Source organism: Rhamphochromis sp. 'chilingali' (assembly GCF_963969265.1).
Source record: "Rhamphochromis sp. 'chilingali' genome assembly, chromosome: 5".
NCBI classification, from domain to species: Eukaryota; Metazoa; Chordata; class Actinopteri; order Cichliformes; family Cichlidae; genus Rhamphochromis; species Rhamphochromis sp. 'chilingali'.
In genome coordinates this window covers 23,503,798-23,525,039 of record NC_137932.1, presented here as the reverse complement: position 1 = coordinate 23,525,039, position 21,242 = coordinate 23,503,798, and the positions used below count along the sequence as shown (strand labels likewise).

At 40.7% G+C, this 21,242-nt stretch overlaps 1 protein-coding gene across 2 annotated transcripts in view; it reads right to left on the bottom strand.

Moving 5' to 3' along the window:
* Positions 1 to 21,242, bottom strand: part of galnt14 (UDP-N-acetyl-alpha-D-galactosamine:polypeptide N-acetylgalactosaminyltransferase 14 (GalNAc-T14)) — a 242,116-nt gene that overhangs the window by 100,581 nt on the left and 120,293 nt on the right. For both annotated transcript variants that reach the window (XM_080881768.1, XM_080881769.1), the window contains exon 3: positions 2,266 to 2,364. In XM_080881768.1, coding sequence (XP_080737894.1) covers positions 2,266 to 2,364 — 99 coding nt within the window. The remainder of the gene's footprint in view (positions 1 to 2,265; positions 2,365 to 21,242) is intronic.

Sequence of the window (21,242 nt, the reverse complement as noted above, 5' to 3'; positions counted from 1 at the left end):
CAAGCAACTTACTTTGTTATATTAACTGGTATTTAAGGGCAATAAAAATACCTAAAAATGTCTAAATACAAATAATACACAGCTTAATGTCTTTCAGATGGACTATACAGTATATTTATCTTCAAATGTTTTAATGCCAAGCAAACCAGTTTGGAGCAGCGTGGAAGCTTCAGAGGATCTAATGCACCCTGGTGAGCACAAACGTTCCAAATTCACAAAGTAAAAATAAAAGGCAGCTAAACTACTTCTAGCTCCAAGTCACTACCGGCAAACACACACACACTTGTACGCATACAGAGAGAGAGACAGAGCCAAAGGGAGCAGAGGGGCCCAGGGAGACAGATTGTCTTTTAATTGGTTGAAAACTGCAGAGCTCTGAAAAGGGCTGAAGGGGACACACACACACACACACAGCAAACATACACACACAAATCACAAAATGTCCTCTGTGATAGTGAGGAGACGTAGCCAGTCCCTGCTGACTGACTGGTATAATGAGCTGAACTCAAGCCAAAACTTGTGTGTGTCTGTGAGTCTTTGTGTATCTGTTTGTGCTGATTGTGGGTGTGGTAACCTGCTGACAGAACGATGGTTCAATGATAGAGTGGATTGAGGGTCAAGAGAATGTAAATGTGTGTCTTTTGAATGTTGCTCTGCTTACCGGCAAACAATAAATAAAGTCAGAACAATACAGGTTGATGAAGGCTGATACGATTTAATATTTCAATACCTTTTCTTCCTTTAGGGGTTGCCAGAGCAAATCATCTGCCTCCATCTCACTCTGGCATCCTCCCCTGTTCCTCAAATCCTCTGCATGTCCTCTTTCATCACATATCATCTGTAGTTTTAATATTTTTCCTCCTGCCTAGCAGCCCCATCTTCAGAATCCTGTCCTATATATCCAGTATCCCTCCTCTGTCCATGTCCAAGCTGCTCAACCTGAGCTGTCCCTCTGATACACTCATTTCTAATCCTGTCCATCCTGGTCTTCAACTTCAACTCTGCCACCTCCAACTCGTCCTCCTGTCTTTTCCACCATGTCCTGAATACACATTATAGGAGGTCTCACCACCATCTTGTAAACCTTCCCCTTCACTCTTGCTTCTACTGTTCTGCAAGAAATTCCCCCAGACACTATTCTCCACCCACTCCACCCTACCTGTACTCTCCTCTTCACCTATACTGTTACTACAGTATGCTTTCTCTATATCCACACTCTCAAAGGATACATTATATCTTTAGTGCTTTTTCTCAGCATAAAGCCATACTACTCACCATACTATCAGCATACCACATCAGCTTGTGAGTGTATTTTTGTTCACGCTTGTTCTTAAAAATTTGTAGCAATTAACTTCCCCATTCCTCAGTTATCCCCTTACTCTCCAAGACTGTGTTAAACAGTCTGGTCAGTCTTTTGCCCTCTCTCCACACCTTCATCGCCTCTTTTGATGCCTTCACTAGCTCGACCTTATATCGTGTTGGTCTTATTCCTGGACCAATAAAACGAATGTTTGTCCAGGTTCAACATTGCAAGTGACCAGTCACATTGTAGCAATGTCATAGTTTTGCTTCATGGAAACACGTCACACCACACATCAAATCATAAAGTGGTGAACCCTAACCCACACTCTAACTTTAGCTGTAACCTCTAACCCTATCTATGATTTTTTCCTGAGTGGATATGTGTAGGTTTTTTCCAAGTCACAGAGCTATGACATCATAGCAATATAATTGTTTAGATGCAATTTTGATCCTGGAAAAACATTATCTTAATTCAGGAACAACATTAACACAAGGATGAGATCAGACAGACTGCCTCATCCTTACTAATCTCTGCACTTCATTCAGCAACTTTCCTTCATCCATCCTCTTCTCCCTCCTTTTCTTCATTCATCGGATCCTCAAAGTACTCCATCCATCTATTCTCAACACTCGCTTCCTTTGTTAGCACATTTCCATCTCCATCCTTAATCACTCTAACCTGCTGCACATCCTTTTTAACTCAGTCTCTCTACCTTGCTTGTCAATACAAGTCCTTTTGTGTCCAGTCTCACATACCACTCACTATAAGCCTTTTTCCTTTGCTACCACTCTCTTTGATGTACACCTAGCATCTCAGTAATCCTGTCTACTTTTTTCATGACTTTAATATTTAGATACAAATAACCAAATCCTCCTAGAATTGGGATTGGGTGTGAATTACATAGCACAATTGCAGTTTTATCACTGAGCTCTACCATATAGAAGTCTCAGATGTGTGTTTACCTCTTGATGGTCCGCAGCAGAGTTGATCTGGCCTCATTGTGAAAGGTGATGATGATGGAGGTTGAAGGAAGTTCTGAGTCGTAGTGAAGAGTGGTGCACCTAAAGAAAGAGAAAAGCATTACTCAATGCTACTGGCAAGGAACCCTTTGATTTAGTAAAAGGCATGTCAAATTTTAAAATGCTGTATTAAAAGACAGGTAAACATAAACTGTTTTGAACTTTGAGTAAAAGTTAAATGAGCAACAAGTCCTCCAGCTACTCTTTTGTTCAGCTCAGCTCGCTGTCAGTTCCCAAAATATAACAAATTGACTTTCAGGCAAGACACACATTTTCAAGTTGAGTCAAAAATCAAAGGCTGTCTGATCTTGACATAACAAATCTGGCAAGAGATTAGAGGAGCACCCATGTAGCAACTGTGGTCTCCACCACCCTAGCCAGGGATAGTCAAACATTACAGTGAGACTACTGCATCAGCTGACAGCTCAGCTCATATCCTTCTAAACCTCAAGTCCAAGCCACTTTGCAACCCAGCTCCATCCTTGTCACTCCCGTTATGCTGCGCCTGACTTTATTAATGTCATATCTGTTGTCGCTATATGTCTGCTTTGTGCTTGGGTCTTGCTGCTGTTCCCTGCCTCTAGTTTTCCATGTATCCCCAAACAAGAATGTGTAGTACCTGACAAAAAAACAATGCTACTAAATAAAAATTTCTAAAACTGACTATACTGGTAAAACACAAAAGGCTTGAATTAATGGACTTAATACAGAATGAATGTAAGTTTATTATTTAAAATATTTAAATATAAAAGAAAATTACCCCAACTATAGTCAACATGCATCAATCTTGACATTCCTTCCCAGATGATTTCTCTCGCACTCACACTATGTGATTGTAATGACCCACACCTTGAATCACATCTTGGCTCATGTAGTGGTAGCAAACTACATGAGGCATGGAGGTTCTGTGACTATCAGGACCACCCCCACGATGATAACCCCAATACAGGTTTAATATCTATGACTCCCAGTCAGTTTCCAAAACTGAAGAAGGATTTTAGATGAGAGAGAAAATGTCTTCATGAACCTAAAAAGAAATCCAACTGCTTTCAACTTAAGTGCTTAAGACTACCATGATACATGCAAAACAAGCAATTTTCTAGAATTTCTATTTAATTATTATTTTTTTGTGATGTGCTGGTATACAAACATACACTATACTGGTCAATAGTACTTGTTTCAAGGTGATTACTGTGAGACTATTTCCTATAATGTTGGCTGCTCCTGTCTTCAGGTATAACACACACACACACACACACACACACACACACACACACACACACACACACACACACACACACACACACACACACACACACACACAGTAACCAAGTGATCAGACCAGACATGTTGAAAATGAATTATAGATGACCACCACTATGCTCATTAAAATACGTTGCAAAGTGTGTGCATGTTTGATTGCAGTGCATTCGCTGGGTCAGCAGGCTTTTCTTCTAAAAGAGAAGAGGAACGCACACACACATCACACGCACATACACACACAGACGCGCGCACACACACAGGCGCACTGTATAATGAGAAGACTGGCCTTTACCTATCAGATTGATGGATTGGTGACATTTTCCAACAGAAACAGTCTGCTTGGTCTGTTCTGGCCTTTATTTTTAAGAAGTTAACCTTTCTCGAATATGTGTGTGTCTGTGTGTGTTTGTGCATCTGTGTGTTTGTAGAACTAAACATACTGCACCATTAACCAGCCTAACATGTGGTTTTCTGCAGCTCACCTAATCTACTTCCATAACGTGTTTCATTATTTGTTTTGCAGAAGGCGACGAGGTTAGAATATTTAATTTAATATACCGCATACAAGCAAGAAAAATATGATTGGTTTTATCCATTTCCTTTGATACAAAACAGGAAAAAAAGTTTCCTGTTTTGTATCATTACAAGAGGATCAATACAAAATGTGAAATGTAAACGCACAAACAAATTGCCAGAAGGCATTTTTACAGATCAAAAACTAGCCATTTGACATATCATTTTGTATGTAATAAATGAAAAGCATGCTCTGCTGGGGTGAAATCTGTCTTGAGAAACTCTTGCATTGCTTCTGCATTTGTCTGAATAGGAACAAAGAGTATAGCTTTGTACACTTCATAATTCATCCATGACACATTATCATTGAACACTGTTGGCCCAGTTCTACAGGCAGTCATTCACACCCATACCATAAAATTGCCTACACCATGTTTGACAGATGATGCACTGTGCTTCACATTTCCTTTTTATACTTTTATATAAGTTCATTCCGGTTTTATTTACCCAAAGAATCTTTGGATTCTTTGAACTGTCGGACTTTTAGATGTTTTCTATTGAATCAGATTTTCTGCAAACCAAGGCGCTGTGGTTGTAAACCCATTGTATTACAACTACTGACTGTAGATGCTGACAATGACGTCCTCCTCCTGACACTCTTGAGCTACCTCCTCAAGAGTGATCTTGACTTGGTTAGGTTGAGACGGAGGTTTATTGTAGAGTCTTTACTTTACAGTATATACCGCCTCGAGGCAACTGCTGTTGTGATTTGGCACTATATAAATAAACTGAACTCCATTCAATTTTTCTTAACTATGAAATGAATTCTGTCGTCATACACTCTAGTTGTGTTCAATGGCCTTCCAGGCTTTGCTACAATTTGCCTATCCCCACTACTAACTTTAAACACTAGGTCTGCTTTATTTTCCATATTATAACATGGGAACAGGCCTCACCTCATCACAACACTGCTTGTTAGTCAATTGTCCAATTACTTTTATGTATGAAAATGGCTGTATTTAATGCAACATTTTTGCAAACCTTGAACTGAAGCTGTCTGCTAACTGCCACAACCTACCTGTTCACTGCTGCACATCTTAAATGCTTGACTTTCAATTAACTGTGGTTTACAGACAAAAAAAGGAAGCTGTATTCATTTATTTATTTCATTTAGAAAGAGGGGCAATACATATTAATGAACATTTTAACAAATATAAATATGCCAGATTATAGCCTTGGGCTAATTTCCATCTGCAGACCCTCTGGCAGGTTGGTGTTACACACAAGTTAGTAAAAACATACAGAGACACGATTTACAGGTCATGTGACAAGGACAAAAACAGTGCTCACATTATACTAGAACAAACAATGACAAGAAGAGTGGACAACAGAGGACAATATAGATAACAATAATGGAAACACATCAATTATATTGCACAAACCCCAGTATTGCACATGCCCTGACTGTCCTGATATTGCACTGACCCATTACACTAATAGTTGTTTCCCTTTTTTGTAATACACGGACTCTTTTTCATGTTCAATATAAAGCATGATTATTAAACATGATCACATGCTTGTGTGTCCCTCAGCTGCCCTTTTAAGTGACTCTTAAAGATGGGGAGACTTGTACGTTCCCTCACTGACAGTGGAAGACTATTCCAGAAGCTCATTCCTTGATATGACAGAGCATTCTGTGAAAAGGTGGTCCGTCTAAATGTCAGTTCACAATCACCTCTCACAGTTGCTCGAGTCAGTCACTACCCGGCAACACTGCTAGACTTTTGTTTAATAAAATCACTCATTGGTGGAAGCGCCAGACCATGTATAAGTTTGTATATTTGACAAGCAGATTTAAATAATTTGAAATTACTTAAAATTTAGAAAGTTGTATTTATCTAAAATGTCTTTTTTTCCAGCAACTCGTTGACTCAACAGAAATATGTTGTATTGTGTATATAATTCATATTGTAACACAGTATTAAAATTAAAAAGTGGTTAGTCACATATTATATAGGCAGTTCACATAATTTTCTCCAAGCATGTTCATATCATAGTGCTCAAAAATACAGAATTTTCTTGTAGCATAAGTACAAATATTCACATTTCCCAGCAAGACAGATTGGGGAGCTCCTTCCTGTTGCTGCCCAACTTTGTAGTTCAAAAAGATAAGATATATATATTCCTCACAGAAAAATCTAAGGGAAGGAGACTTTTCTACTTCCCTGACATATGAAAAACGAAGACACCAAAAGCATGTTGCCTTACTGTGATCATACCAAATATTTTTTTCATACCACAAAACATAAATATGTCTTCTGATATAAGTTTCTTTGGAGCTTATCTGTGTTTCTGTATTCATGGCTTATCAAACACGATGCCAGTCTGAGTTTCTTGGGATTTATTCACTAAACATAAACTCAAAAACATTGTTTCCAACCTTCCAAGATCACATCAGTCGGGTCATGTGTAATTATTCAGGAACACATTCAACAACAATGAATATCCAATGAGCTGAGTTTTTGTATTAGCAGACCGCATGTGCCACATTTCCACTAGTTTGTGAGCTCAACTCAGTGTGCATCATCTAAGTGTCCTTGAGCTAAACATTGAACCTCCTCTTGAGATCTGCAGTGGGTTAGAACACAAGCTCAACTCCTAATTTGTTGTATTAACAGGTCGGCACGCAGCATCAGTCAGCGCGCACGAGCACCCGGCTGTGAAATAATACCATCAGCACCTCATTAACTCGCAATTTGATTTTTTTTTCCTTTTTTGTTTGGAGGCACAGAGATGAAGTAGGGAAACAATATTTCCAAAGGAGATTAGAGAATTTGTCTACCCATGCATTCCTATCTATGTATGTATACTTTAGTTGTTTTTCCTCCTTTATTCTTTTATTTATTCATCACTCTAACATTGTTACAGTCTGCTTTGGTTTTCCCTTACTTTTATGGTTCCTGTTTTTCACACAGTTTGGAGCACCTCTGAGTTTTCTATCCTTGTTTTTTGTTATTAGGTGTTTTCTGGTTCTCTCAGTTATGTTCTATGGCTGTTTCTTTCTGTGCGAATTTTTCATTTCTGTATTCAGCGTCCTTCTCTTGGCATTTCCTCTTTTACTTTGTTAGTTAGTGTCCCATTTGTCTTTTATCCTGTTCCCTAAACAATATCTAGTCCTCTCTTATCCTTGTCTATTGTCTATTGAGTGTTTATAGGGAGAACACACAGGGAGTGTGTTCTCCCTATGTGCTCTTTGCTCATTTATGGGGTTTCTTGGATTTGTTTTTTTTTTGTTTCTTTTGTATTTTTTTTACTTTTTATTTTGTATTTTTACTTTTAAACTTTGCACCTACCTTATAAAAGGTCATATATGTTTTGTTAACTCTGTCTGCCTTTTCAGTTTTGTGTTTGGGTCCACTGTCAGCATAGACTGCAACACTTTCTATTATTCCGTTTTCCATTAGTATTTTTCATCAGAACATACGATAATGGGGCAAATTAGTGAAGAATTAAGTTCTGTGTCAAACAGCAGTGCACATTTCTAAGGTAGTCCAACAGCCGGTGTGGAATAAACTGTGCATTAGATTTCAATGTTTCTACCCACAAGTTCCTAGAGCACACAGCCAAAACATCACTTAAACCAGACATGATCATCACCTCTGAGGCCACAAAACAGCTGGAACTCTCAATGCCATGAGAAGACCATAATGAGGAAACCAATGAGAGTAAACATGCAAGGCACCAGGAACTGGCAGAGGAGTAAAGGAGCACAAGCCAGCTTCTAATGATGTAGAGATTTTGCAGCTTCACTCAGCTTCCTGTTCTGGTTAAGAGACACGTGTAGCCAAAAAAAGGCACTTTTGCCTTCACAGGGTTCCACGTTAGTCCTGTTGTCCACATTACACTGATGTGCATACATGAGTGTGCGTACTTCATGCTCCACAAAACCCTTGCATAAAGGGTAAAATAGGCTTCGTAGAGTTCCTGACTTCACAGTGGAGTACTATTTTATCCTACTGCTACCTTGGTTTTGGATACAAAGAGTAGACACTTGATACATTTGCACATATTCAAACCTTATGTGAAGTGCAAGAAAGTGAATGTGACTTTTGATATTTGGGCAAGTTTGGTTTGCATTGCAGAGCTACATCATGCTTGAAAACCAGACGGACAGTAAATAACACTGACTGTGCCACACTTTGTGATTATGTTCCAGCTAGTTTCAAATCTCATGCACACCATACCCAAATAAGCTTTATCTGAAACAGAGTTCTTCACCTAAATCAGACATTTAAAAATATTTTAACCATTTTTATTGCTTTATTATTTTATTGGTTTTAGCAGCACTTTAGCCAGAGTACAATTTTTTGAATATGCTTATTAATGAGATGGTGGATTCAAACCCAGTAACATCTTGCTGTGAGGCAACAGTGCTAACCACTGTTACATCGTGCATATCTGTTTATGTAGAGGTTAAAGTGCCCTTAAATATACACACATACATACGCACACTTGGGAAAGTCAAGGTTTTTCAAAGCTGAGCATCAGTGAAATCTTTCGCTTCTTTGAATTCGGATTTCTTTCTATATTTTTACGTCCTTACTCTTTCCTTTTCCACTGTCTGTCCCTTTCCCTGGGTGAGAGCGGGAATATGCACGATATATATTTGTCATATCATATCCCATCATGCCTCTCTGCCTCCTCCATCCCTCTATCTCCCTGCCTCCATCTCTGGTTTTTGCTGCAGTTGATTTATTCAGCAGCTCTACCAGAGAGGAACGATAAGAAGATAAAGACGAGCCGCTTCCGAGTGAGAGACTGTGTGTGGTGTGTGTGTGTGTTTGAGACAGAGACTGAATGAAAGATGATTGAGGTCGAGAGACATTGACAGACAGGCAGAAAGAGAGAGAGCAACAGAGATGTTCAGATAAAAGTTGTGCTGACAGTTGACTGATGTTAAAGCTGATATGAACAAGCCTTTATACTCCCAAAGCAAGTGAGTATGTATGTATGTGCATGTGTATCAATGTGTTTGTGTGTGTGTGTGTGTGTTAACTCCCTGCTGCGTCAAAGCTAAAGAGAACACAAATAAACAGTGAAGGAAATACAGGAATGCAAAAAAAAAAGAGAGGGACAGGAGAAACCATGACAAGGTAGGTGTGAGAGAGGAGGAGACAAGGAAAAGACAGAATGTGAGATGGGAGTTGAAAGCTGTGATGAGAAGGAGCAAAGAAACTAGGCTATAGTAAAGAGGGATCTGAATAGGAAAAGAGCAGGAGTCTATTGTAAGTGAAAAAAGGAACAAAAAAGTAAAAGAAATGGAGAAGTGTGCATGTTGTAAAATAAGGAAAAGAAGATGTCAGAGGGGAAAAATAGATGAGATCAAAAAGATGGAAGCAAGAGAGAAAATAAAACTACAAGAGAAGGAAAAGAAAATCAAACTAAGAAGTGATTCTCATTCAACTTCCTGGCTATTACTACTATAAATCACAAAAAATCTATTATATCCACTGGAGATAAAAACAGAAAAGGCAAAAACAAATGTAAAAAGGCAGAAACATTTCCATTTACTAGTGAGAAACACTAAACTGGGCCATTAACATCTCCCAGTGTCCTCCCTCAGTAAAGCCAAATCTGAAGCTGCATATCTGTATTCTGCCCACAGTTTGAAATTGATAAAAAGGGAAGGAAGGAGGGAGAAGAAAAGCAGAGGAAACAAAACCGCACGGCAATGAAACAAAAAGAGAGCGAAGAGGAAAGGAGAGTAGGTGAAAAGAAGAGGAGAGCAAATTTTTTTTAAAGAGTGCAGAAGAAGAAGAAGAAGAAAAGTGGACAAGAATTGAGAGAATATGAGGAATGTCTTTAGTGTACATTTCTGCTCAGATGGTGGGAAAATCATTAATATTTGATGAGGAGTGGCTGCCATTTGTGTGTTTGTGGTTGTGAAAGTGTATGCTGGCTCATCAAAGTTCATCTGGAGGTGAGATAAACACATGAAAAGGGAGGTCAAAACCAGCAGCTACACACACGCACACTCACAGTCCCTCTCTGCAGGCGGCGGCGGCGGCCGACCTGTCAAAATGTGTGTTCGTGCTGCAAAATACTAATGGGCACTGATGTAGCCCTGAGATACTGTCAGACCCGTGCACACGCACAAACGCTCTCTCTCTCACTCATACACATACCTGCTCGCAGCCTACGATTAACACCTCCAACACTTTTCTCTCCCTCCGTCCTTCACTTGTTCTGCCTCTCAGCCTTTTTCTGTTCTATTTTCCCAGCATTTTTCCCTCGCTCAGTGGCCTGGCCTGCCCCGTCTGTCTCTGCTCTTGTTTTCTCTGTCCGGCGATGTCTTGCTCCTGGCAGAAAACTCACCCAAACAAAGGCATAAAGACTTTGTAATCGAAAGGTGATGGTTTAAAGACTGAATTCTTCCATTCCCCACTAAACTGTTCTCCTCTGGATGGAACACGTCAGTCGGTGAGCCGGATCCTCCAACAAAACCATAAGAGTCTAAGAGAATACTCTCAGAGCACTAATAGTCTGGAGAATATGTGGTAAAAAATTATGCTGCCTGCAAGATCATCATTGAAGAGAACAGGATGCCAAAGGTGGGCCTGCCAGTTTGGGTTTTCTCTGGTCTAACTGACTTGCCAGTTGCTCTCCATGGTGCTGAACTCAGGTCCTATTAAAGGAGCTCGGGTTTCACACCACACTGGATTTGGTTTCTGACAAATTGATTAGGAACATTCACACGAGTAGCCCGCTGGAGGTCATTTTGTTTAACTCTAGCAATGCTGCTCCTCCTCACACAATGCTGTTCCTGCTGCCAGTATCTCCTCCACAGCCTCCACAGACTAGCTAGACAACCTCAGTGGATTGCAGGTACCATCTCATGCTACCAGCGCTGATGAGGACACTAACAAAAACCAAAACCAGATAAATATTAGCCAGGAGGCCTTTGGAAGTTGTGGTGTCACCCTCATTAGCACTATAGCAGGTGAAAGTGGATTCAAGATGGTTCATCCTTCTAAGTCTAGTCCAACTGACTTTGGGTTCTACTATGATAATCAAATGTTCCTTGACTTTTTTTGAGCAGCGTAAAAGTGTTATAAGTTTTCATATATAGAGCTTTTCTACTCTCCTGTAGCATTCAAAGCAATTTTTTCTATGAAAAGTCTTTTCTATCTACCTTTCACACTCATTCATACTCCGATGGCTAAATCAGAGAGGAATGCAGACTGGAGCAGCCAAGAATCAAACCACCAACCTTCCAATAAGTAGATGACCTGCTCGGGGTCATGTGTAGGGAGTCTGCTCTATGCCATTATGTCTTTCTCGTAATCTGTACATAATGTGTTTAGTTGTGCAGAGTAAAATAATCGAAAGTACCTTGTCTGAATAAAAAAAAAGTGTACAGAATATTTGGTTGCAGCATAAAGGTGCTTGTGATGGAGGACATCCTCAGAACTGCGGTGGAAATATGACCTGTCAAGATGTGCGAATGCCCTAGTTCACCTTGGTAAGTAAACACATCAAATGATGCTGCAGCTTTACGACTGAGTCACCTAAAGTGTTTGCAGTCATAAAGGAAAACACATTCTCATCAAGATTTACTGACCGTCGTCTTCCTTCACGCTGTGATCAGTTCCCAACACTATTTACAGGATGTATGATCATTACTATTACCACGCGATAGGTTTCTATTTCTATTTATTTATTGTGGGATGTGATTGGGTTTGTTAATTAAATTGACTTCGTTGTGTTGACTGTTGTTGATTTCTTCTGTGGTTCACCTGTGTTTCCCAGAATGTAGCTTTTAATTTGTGTCAGTATATAAAGTTCTGCTTTATTAGGTCCCCAGCAGTGAGTAATCACGACATGAGAGCAGTGGGAACGTGTAACAAGTGTTTTTCTGTAATCACTGACATTATCATCAGTATCTTTAACATTATTTTGGTTATTTGTGTTTTGCCTAACCTTTCCATATCTGTGCAAACAGTTGGACCCTATATTTGCCTCTGTACAACACAGCTGAAGATTCAAAAATGAAGATTTCGAACGATTTGGTATTTGGTAGCTGTTCACTCCGACTTTTAATATGAGCCATATTGAAATATTGGTGCAAAAGTGGCTGAAACACTCAAAGCTGTAAGAAAGATAGCAAAAACACTGATTGGTCAAATCAACAATCGAGTACATTCTTAAAAAGAAGACATTTACAGGAAACCTAAGCAACACAGAAGTAACTAAAGTGGATAATCACAAGAATCTTTCTTTGGATAAGAAAACCCTCTTCACAACATCTAAGTCAAGAAGACTTGACTTAGGGAAATATGTGTATCATTGTCAAGATCTACAATCAAGATACATCTTCATGTAAAAACAGGGTGTACAACAAGGCACATACCATTAATGACAACAAAAACAGGAAGGTCAGATTAGACTTTGTGAGAAAACATCTAAAATAGCCACCATAGTTCTGGAAAAACAATCAAACTCTTTGGACAGATAAAACCAAAATCAGCTTGCACCAGAATGATTGGAAGAGAAAAGGAAGGAGAAGGAAAGGAAGAGCTTATAATCGTAAAGAACACCACATTATCTGTCAAACATGGTTGAGACAATGCTATGGCATGGCCATGCATGACTGTCACTAGATCCGAGCCACTAGTGACGGTGACTCCTGATAGGAGAAGCACAATGAATTGAGAAGTGCACAGGGCTACATGCTGTAAAACCGATTGGACAGCATGCCACTGTGGAAATGGGAAATGAACCAAAGCATACTGGGAAAGCAAGCCAAGAGTGTCTCAAGACAAATAAATGGGATATTTTTCAGTTGCCAAGTCAGTCACCTGATCTTATGTCCGTTGCCGCTGATCTTCAGTCCAGTTCTTGGACTGAAGATCAGCAGCAACAGGCACATCTCATAGATTTATAAAGAAATGGGAACAATGGGAGCTGGTCCTTTGCAAAGTTATCCGTTATGTGCAGACACAACACTGGTTCAAGCCTTGAGTTAGATGCGTTTCTCTATATGTTGCTTCAATCACATCCTGATTGTTTGACCGTAGTGAATACATTACAGTTTTTGCCCGTTGCTTGAACACTATAAACCCATGCTCAGACTAAAGTAACACAACGTGAAGCTTTTGTTACCATACCTCAAACACATGTACCCATACCTTAAACAAAAGCGCTGCTTTGCACCCCAGTACCAATTATGCAACACTCCTACTCCTTTATGCAACACACCTACCCCTTTATGCAACACACATGGTCCTGCATGCTACACTCTATTTCATACATAAGACACTTCGCTCACAAAATGAAATCTCAGGGTGCCATTCGGAAAACACATGTATCCAAAATACAAAACACATCGGATAATTGCAACCACTCAAATACACACCTGAAGGCACGTACTTGCAAAACCAAACACCAATTAGCCAACTACAAAAAGCCCTCAGCGTAGCCATTTCAAGAACTTTGCAAGCATGGATGGAGGGAGAGCAAGAGGAAGAGGGAGAGGTAGAGGAGGAGGAGGAAGAGGAGGAGAAGGCCGAAGAGGCCATGAACGGACCCATATTTCTGATGAAATAAGAGCAACTTTGGTGGACCATGTCATCAACCATGGCCTGACTATGAGGGAAGCTGGGCAGAGAGTCCACCCACATCTAAGCCGCTTCACAGTGGCATCTGTAATACGAACATTCCGACTAGAAAACAGGTATGTCTTCACCTCCATACCTTCTGCTCTACTCAGATGGTTTCATAGCACTGTTCTACAGTATATCACATTACCATATCAAGTGTACGGGGTGCTAATGCTCCTTTTGCAGCCAAAGTGGCTGATTCCTTATATTGAAGTACAGTGTTGTACAGTGGATGACACAGTACATACAGTAAAGTACTGTAAGAAAAATAAGCAAACCGATGACAATATGTGGTTGTATTCCTCCAGAATGACCCGAAGACCTTCTGGGGGAGGACGGCAACGCCTGTTCACACAACAGCAGGAACTTGCCGTTGTGGACCTAGTGAGGGCAGACAATGCCATCCGTCTCCACCAGCTACGACGGAAAATACTTGCAGACAGGCGAGTGTTCAGCAACATAAACCATGTGAGCATCACCACCATCAGACGCATCTTGGGTAAACTCAGCATCACCATGAAGCAGCTCTACAGAGTCCCATTCGAGAGGAACAGTGACAGGGTCAAAGGACTTCGAGCTGAATATGTACGGGTACGTGTAACTGTCCCTTACATTTACAATAGAGTATTGGTGAAGTCCAGTAGCAGCTGAATATGTACCATATCAGTACCACATGGATCTATTCTGAGAGCTACACAGGTACCTGTGTGATGGGGTGAGGGTGCCGTATGTGTAGCACTGTAGTACAGTGACATGTTCCCCTTTTTTTCAGAGAATCTCGGCCATGGATGGAGTTGCACAGCCTCATGAATACATTTTCATTGATGAAGCTGGATTCGACCTGAGCAAAACAAGACGACGGGGTCGTAATGTAATTGGCCAAAGGGCAATTGTGCACGTCCCAGGGCAGCGCGGGGGAAACATCACATTATGTGCCGCCATATGCCTTCGAGGGCTTCTGCACCATCATGCAATACTAGGTCCATACAATAGCCAACACATACTCACATTTCTAGATGCTCTCCATGATATAGTTGTACAGAACAGAGCAGATCAGCCCAGGTTTGTGGTGATATGGGATCATGTCAGTTTCCATCGGGCTGCTCTGGTCCAGGCCTGGTTCTCCAACCACAATCAATTTGAAGTGCTATACTTGCCCCCTTACTCACCATTTTTAAACCCTATTGAGGATTTTTTTAGGCTTGGAGATGACGTGTATATGACCGCCAACCACATGCCCGCATGCCTCTTCTGCAGGCAATGGAACAGGCCTGCGGCGACATTGAGGTGACAGCGATCCATGGATGGTTTCGGCATGCAAGAGGGTATTTTCCCCGGTGCCTAGCGGGAGAGGACATAGCTTGCGATGTTGATGAGGTCCTGTGGCCAGACCCCAACAGACGGCGGGATCCATGAGCCCACTTATGCACACTTGTCATGGTTTTTTGTGTTTACAGTATAGTGTTTTTTCTATTGCAGTATTATTGTGTTGTGGTTTTTTTTTGCTTCATCTGAATTCATGGTACTGCGATGTACACTATTGAGTAGGTCTATTTGCGTTTTTGGTTGTTTGGAAATGTGTCTCCTGTAAATGTGCCTTCTGAATAAACAATGGAAATCAAGGACTGCAGTGTTTTATGTAAAGAAGACTAGTGTGTTCCCCCTGATCTGTAAGTGTTTGCATATGATGCAAGTATGTGTCATTTTGTCAACAGAGTTACATTTTGACAGAGGAATGTTAGGTTTTGACAGCAGAGTTTAGGTTTTGGGAGTGGAGTTTCATTTTGGCACAGATGTGTATGGTATATTTCCCAGTGTTGTGTCGTGTTTACTTGTGTTTAGAGTTTTGGCACAATGAGCGACGTTTTGCCAAATGTGTTCAAGCAACGGGCAAAAACTGTAAGCATCTGCAATTGCTTGAATGATTCACAGGTTGGTGTTAAAGCGCTTAACAAACAATTAACAAACAATAATTCATTTGTGTCATGGTCCTGGGCCATGTTGGCCCAGTATTCTTAGTTTTCTTGTATGTTTGTATTTTGTTCCCTATTTAGGCCATGTTTCCTGAGTTGCCCTGTTGTGTTGTTCCCTAAGTGTTTTCCCTTCGTGGCTTTTACCCCCTGTGTGCCCCTCTGTGTATCTGTGAGCCCTCGTCTCTCCTTATGTTTTATTCCATGTTTCCCCAGCCCGTTATGTCTGTGTTTTCCCCGTGCTCTCTCTCCTCCTGTCTGAACCTCTGTACTTCCTGTTTGACTCTGCCCGTCTCCCGTCAGTGTTATGTTCACCCCGCCCTGTCTCGTTATGGTTATCTGTGTCAGCTGTGTTCCCCGTGTGTTTCCACTTTCCTCGTTAACCCTCTGTGTATTTCTGTCTGCGTCTCCCTCTGTTCGGCGTCGCCTTCTCCCTCATGCTGTGTGTGATTCTCCCCGTGGTTCCTGGTTTACTTTATGTTTAGCTTTCCCAGTTTAGTTTAGTACTGTTTTCATGTTCCACTTTTTGCCAGCATTAAAGCTGTGTTTTTGAGTTTATGTTTTGTCTCCGTGAGTTTGCGTTTGGGTCCTCTCCTGCCTGCCACACAGCCGAATCATGACAGTTTGAGAGTGGCTAACTTAAAGAACTGGACTGAAGAACAATGTGTGAAGAAAATCATCAGAAAGCCTGTAGAACGATTTCTCAAGATCACTTTAAAGATGACAGAGTCTGGCTCCTGGGAAGTAAAATATAGGTACATGAGGGGTGGCTTAAGACTTTTGCACAGTACAGTATAAATAAAATGAATGCATTTCCTGAATATTAGTTTTTACTTGAGATGAGAGACTGATCTAATTACTTCACTTGAGACAGCAAAACATTTAAATTCCCTAAAAATAAGCTTACGCTTGCCTCCCAAACACTACATCATCAGGACCCTTTGTTTTTAATGTTCTAAACTTCCTGTGCTTCTCCATGTATTTGCAAGCATGCAGGAATCATAAACTTCTTATGCACCAGTGGAAAGTGCTTACAGCATGCAAACAGAGTTCACAGAAAAGTTGCCTTTTGTTATAAAAAAGAATATTTTTTTAATGTGATATTCTCAGGAATAAACGTGGGAATTATAAGTATAATATCATTCTGCTTTTACGTGGGCAGCATGATATGGAACAATGTCAGTTTAATCTGAGCAAAGTAGCAGCACGCCTGCTGGAGTAAGATATTTTGGTAAGCTTTTCACCTCTGGCCTTTCCTTTCCCCCCCCCTCTTTTTCCACTATCTCTGTCTCACTTCTATTCAGGTGTTCACAGAGGAGAAGATGGCCTAGTTTTGGCTGGTTAGGCAACAGCCATTTACATATTTATACACACCGACAGTGAATGAGGGAGCAGGGGATTTCTTTTCTCCTGAATGAGAGGAAGAGAAGAAAAGAGGGAAGAAACAGCAAGGGACAGTTGATAATGCTTCATTTCTTCTTTTACTGGAAAATTCCATTAGGAAAATTTCCGAGTCAATGACTCCAATGAATGAATAGCTCAAATGAATACTTTCTGTGGATTCAACTCTTTTAATTGAGCCAGGTTCAATCCATGAAATGCATTTAGAGGTGTATGGACTTTGCACAAGAATAGAAATTGGCAAGGTATTGGCCTCATTTTCACTTATGTCTCCTAACAAATTTCAGTTTTTAGTTATTTGCAGTTCTTATAAGCAACTATAAGGTTTTCTGCAAGGCTGTGTAAAGCACTCAATCAAACAAAAACACTCAGTAAAACAAATGAAACCCATATAAACACGTTGGGTAAGATGAAACTTGGCTCATGAGGCACATTTCAATAGACTAAAAACTGTATTTATAGTATAAATGCAAAATAATCATCATCATCTTCATCATCATCAGGGTGGGGGTTTTGTTTAAGGTTTGGTTGGTAAATGTTTCATTGTAAACATTGTACTGTTGAACCTGTGAATCTGCAGAGGAGCAACTTGCAGCTACTCTTGTGTAGTTGCTGGTACTAATAAGATAAAAGAGAGACACACACACACCCACGCACGCCGATGAATAATTTTCCATTTCTGACATGAAGAAGAAGCAACAACGACCACGCTGACGGAAGAGTTACAAATCATGATGAAACTGACATACAACACAGTAATTTAAACTACCACGATTCATGAACAGTTGAGTGGATACCAAGACCTTCACTTGGTTATGGTGGCCAGATCCAAACCATCTATATCTACATCATTGTGTGGGTGTGTTTGTCTGTGTGGGCTAATGTGAGACGTGTTACCATCAACTTTGGCCATAGACAGCTTTTAAAAAACCTAAAAAAAAAACCCCACATAGATGTAGCTACCAGGACATCATGTATTTTAATCCTGTTTTGAAGTCTGGAGTGTAGCATTGTGTCCTTCTTGACCAAGTATTTTCAATCAAACTACAGGGTGGGCCATTTATATGGATACACCATAATAACATGGGAATGGATGGTGATATTAAAGTCCTGTTTGTGGCACATTAGTATATGTGAGGGGGCAAACTCCTCAAGATGGGTGGTGACCACGGTGGCCATTTAGAAGTCGGCCATCTTGGATACAACTTTTGTTTTTTCAATATGAAGAGGGCCATGTGACACATCAAACTTATTGGTAATGTCACAAGAAAAACAATGGTGTGCTTGGTTTCAACGTAACTTCATTCTTTCATGAGTTATTTACAAGTTCCTGACCACTTATAAAATGTGTTCAATGTGCTGCCCATTGTGTTGGATTGTCAATGCAACCCTCTTCTCCCACTCTTCACACACTGATAGAAACACCGCAGGAGAAATGCCAGCACAGGCATCCAGTATCCGTAGTTTCAGGTGCTGCACATCTCGTATCTTCACACCATATACAATTGCCTTCAGATGACCCCAAAAATAAAAGTCTAAGGGGGTCAGATTGAGAGACCTTGGGGGCCAATTAACTGGCCCACGACGACCAATCCACTGTCCACGAAACTGTTCATCTAGGAATGCTCGGACCTGGCACCCAAAATGTGGTGGTGCACCATAATGTGGGGTGGCTGTAGCTCAGGTGGCAGAGCAGGTCAGCCACTAATCAGAAGGTCGGTGCCAAATATCCTTGTGCAAGATACTAACCCCTACTGTTTGCCTACTGGTGGTGGTCAGAGGGCCCGGTGGCACCTGTGTCCGGCAGCCTCGCCTCTGTCAGTGCGCCCCAGGGCAGCTGTGGCTACAATGTAGCTTGCTATCGCCAGTGTGTGAATGTGTGTGTGAATGGGTGAATGACTGAATGTAGTGTAAAGCACTTTGGGGTCCTTAAGGACTAGAAAAGCGCTATAAAAATGCAGGCCATTTACCATCTTGCTGGAAAAACTCAGGGAACGTGCCAGCTTCAGTGCATAAAGAGGGAAACACATCATCATGTAGCAATTTCAAATATCCACTGGCCTTGAGGTTTCCATTGATGAAGAATGGACCCACTATCGTTGTACCCCATATACCACACCAAACCATCACTTTTGTTGGTCCAACAGTCTTGGAGGGATCCATCCAATGTGGGTTAGTGTCAGACCAATTGAGGTGGTTTTTTTTGTTAACTTCACCATTCACATAAAAGTTTGCCTCATCACTGAACAAAATATTTTGTGTAAACTGAGGGTCCTGTTCCAATTTTTGTTTTGCCCATTCTGCAAATTCTGTGCACCGATCTGGGTCATCCTCGTTGAGATGCTGCAGTAGCTGGAGTTTGTAACGGTGCCATTTGTGAGTAGCTAATATCCACCAAAGGGATGTTCGACTAATGCCACTCTCCAGTGACATGCGGCGAGTGCTACGCTGTGGGCTCTTGCTGAATGAAGCTAGGACAGCCACTGATGTTTCTTCATTAGTGACAGTTTTCTTGCCTCCACATTTTGGCAAATCCAACACTGAACCAGTTTCACGAAACTTAGCAAACAGTTTGCTAACTGTAGCATGGGAGATGGGTGGTCTCGTAGGGTGTCTTGTTTTAAAATCTGCTGCAATGACCCGGTTACTGCGTTCACTAGCTATCAACACAATTTCGATCCGCTCCTCACGTGTTAACCTCTTCGACATGTCAATGGCTGTGAACAAAGAGAAACTTGTAAATAACTCATGAAAGAATAAAGTTACGTTGAAACCGAGCACACCATTGTTTTTCTTGTGACATTACCAATAAGTTTGATGTGTCACATGGCCCTCTTCATATTGAAAAAACAAAAGTTGTATCCAAGATGGCCGACTTCTAAATGGCCACCGTGGTCACCACCCATCTTGAGGAGTTTGCCCCCTCACATATACTAATGTGCCACAAACAGGACTTTAATATCACCAACCATTCCCATGTTATTACGGTGTATCCATATAAATGACCCTGTATAACTACAAAGATAACGTAAAAGGTTCATACATTTAACTGATGAATAAAATAGTAGCGATAGAGACTCTAGGCACAGTATGGAAATGTTCTAGAAATTTCTAATGTGCGCTGTGTGAAATTTCTGGGAAACCACTGCAATGCTTGTGTGTAGTACATGTATATGACGTGCATACATAATAAATGAGATGAATGGGAAAGACTCCATGAAAAAATATGCAGTCTGTGAATTAAACTTATTACACTGCATGCCAAATGTGCTGTGTTTACATCATTTCATATCAGACATTTCAGCCTCTGACTTCTAACACATTTAAATGTGCAAACATCTACTTTATGTTAATAGCTTGATGTTATTAAGTGTCTCTGAGGAATGTGTCTGTGTATTTATAAGATGAGACATTTCTACAGGACAGTCTGACAGACAGCACTTCTGTCAGTGAAACGGCCTGCTCTGATATCCTGCACTGTGTGTGTAGGTCTAAGACCGCCCTGACTGCCAACCAGCACAGACCTCGGACAGAGGTACGTGATGTAACACCCCGCAAATCCTGGAGACATTATATAAAATCCTTCGTATGTTTGGAGGCAAAATAACCAGTAAATTAAAATGTACAGTAAACAAACAAAAAATTAGGTCAGTGACTTCAAAAAAGTAACCTAGAGCTGATTGTCAGGGCTAATCAGCTAAGAGAAGCTACTTCGCTGCCTCCTTTTTTCTCCCCTTGCAAAACAAGAAGTGTTTGTGAGCTCGTACAGAATATCAAAGTTTGTGTGGGTACCTGTGCTGTAGTGTAGCTTTGCTGTGTGTCTGTGGAAGACTGTACTGTACATAGTCACAAACTGCATTTAGAAGCAGATGGCCAAGTTGTTAAAGTCATCCAGAGAGCCTCAGCTTTAGAGAGAAAGAGCAGCATAAATGTGTCATTATCATCACTCCACAACAGTCGAGCTGTATTATCAGAGTAAAGTAATTTTCTTTCTGATGCACTAAAATGGTCCAAGTAAACAAATGACTTGAGATTTTGATCTGATCATTTATGAGGATCTCACACTCTGCTGACAGTATCTCATTTATGTTTTTTAAATAATGATGTAAAAACA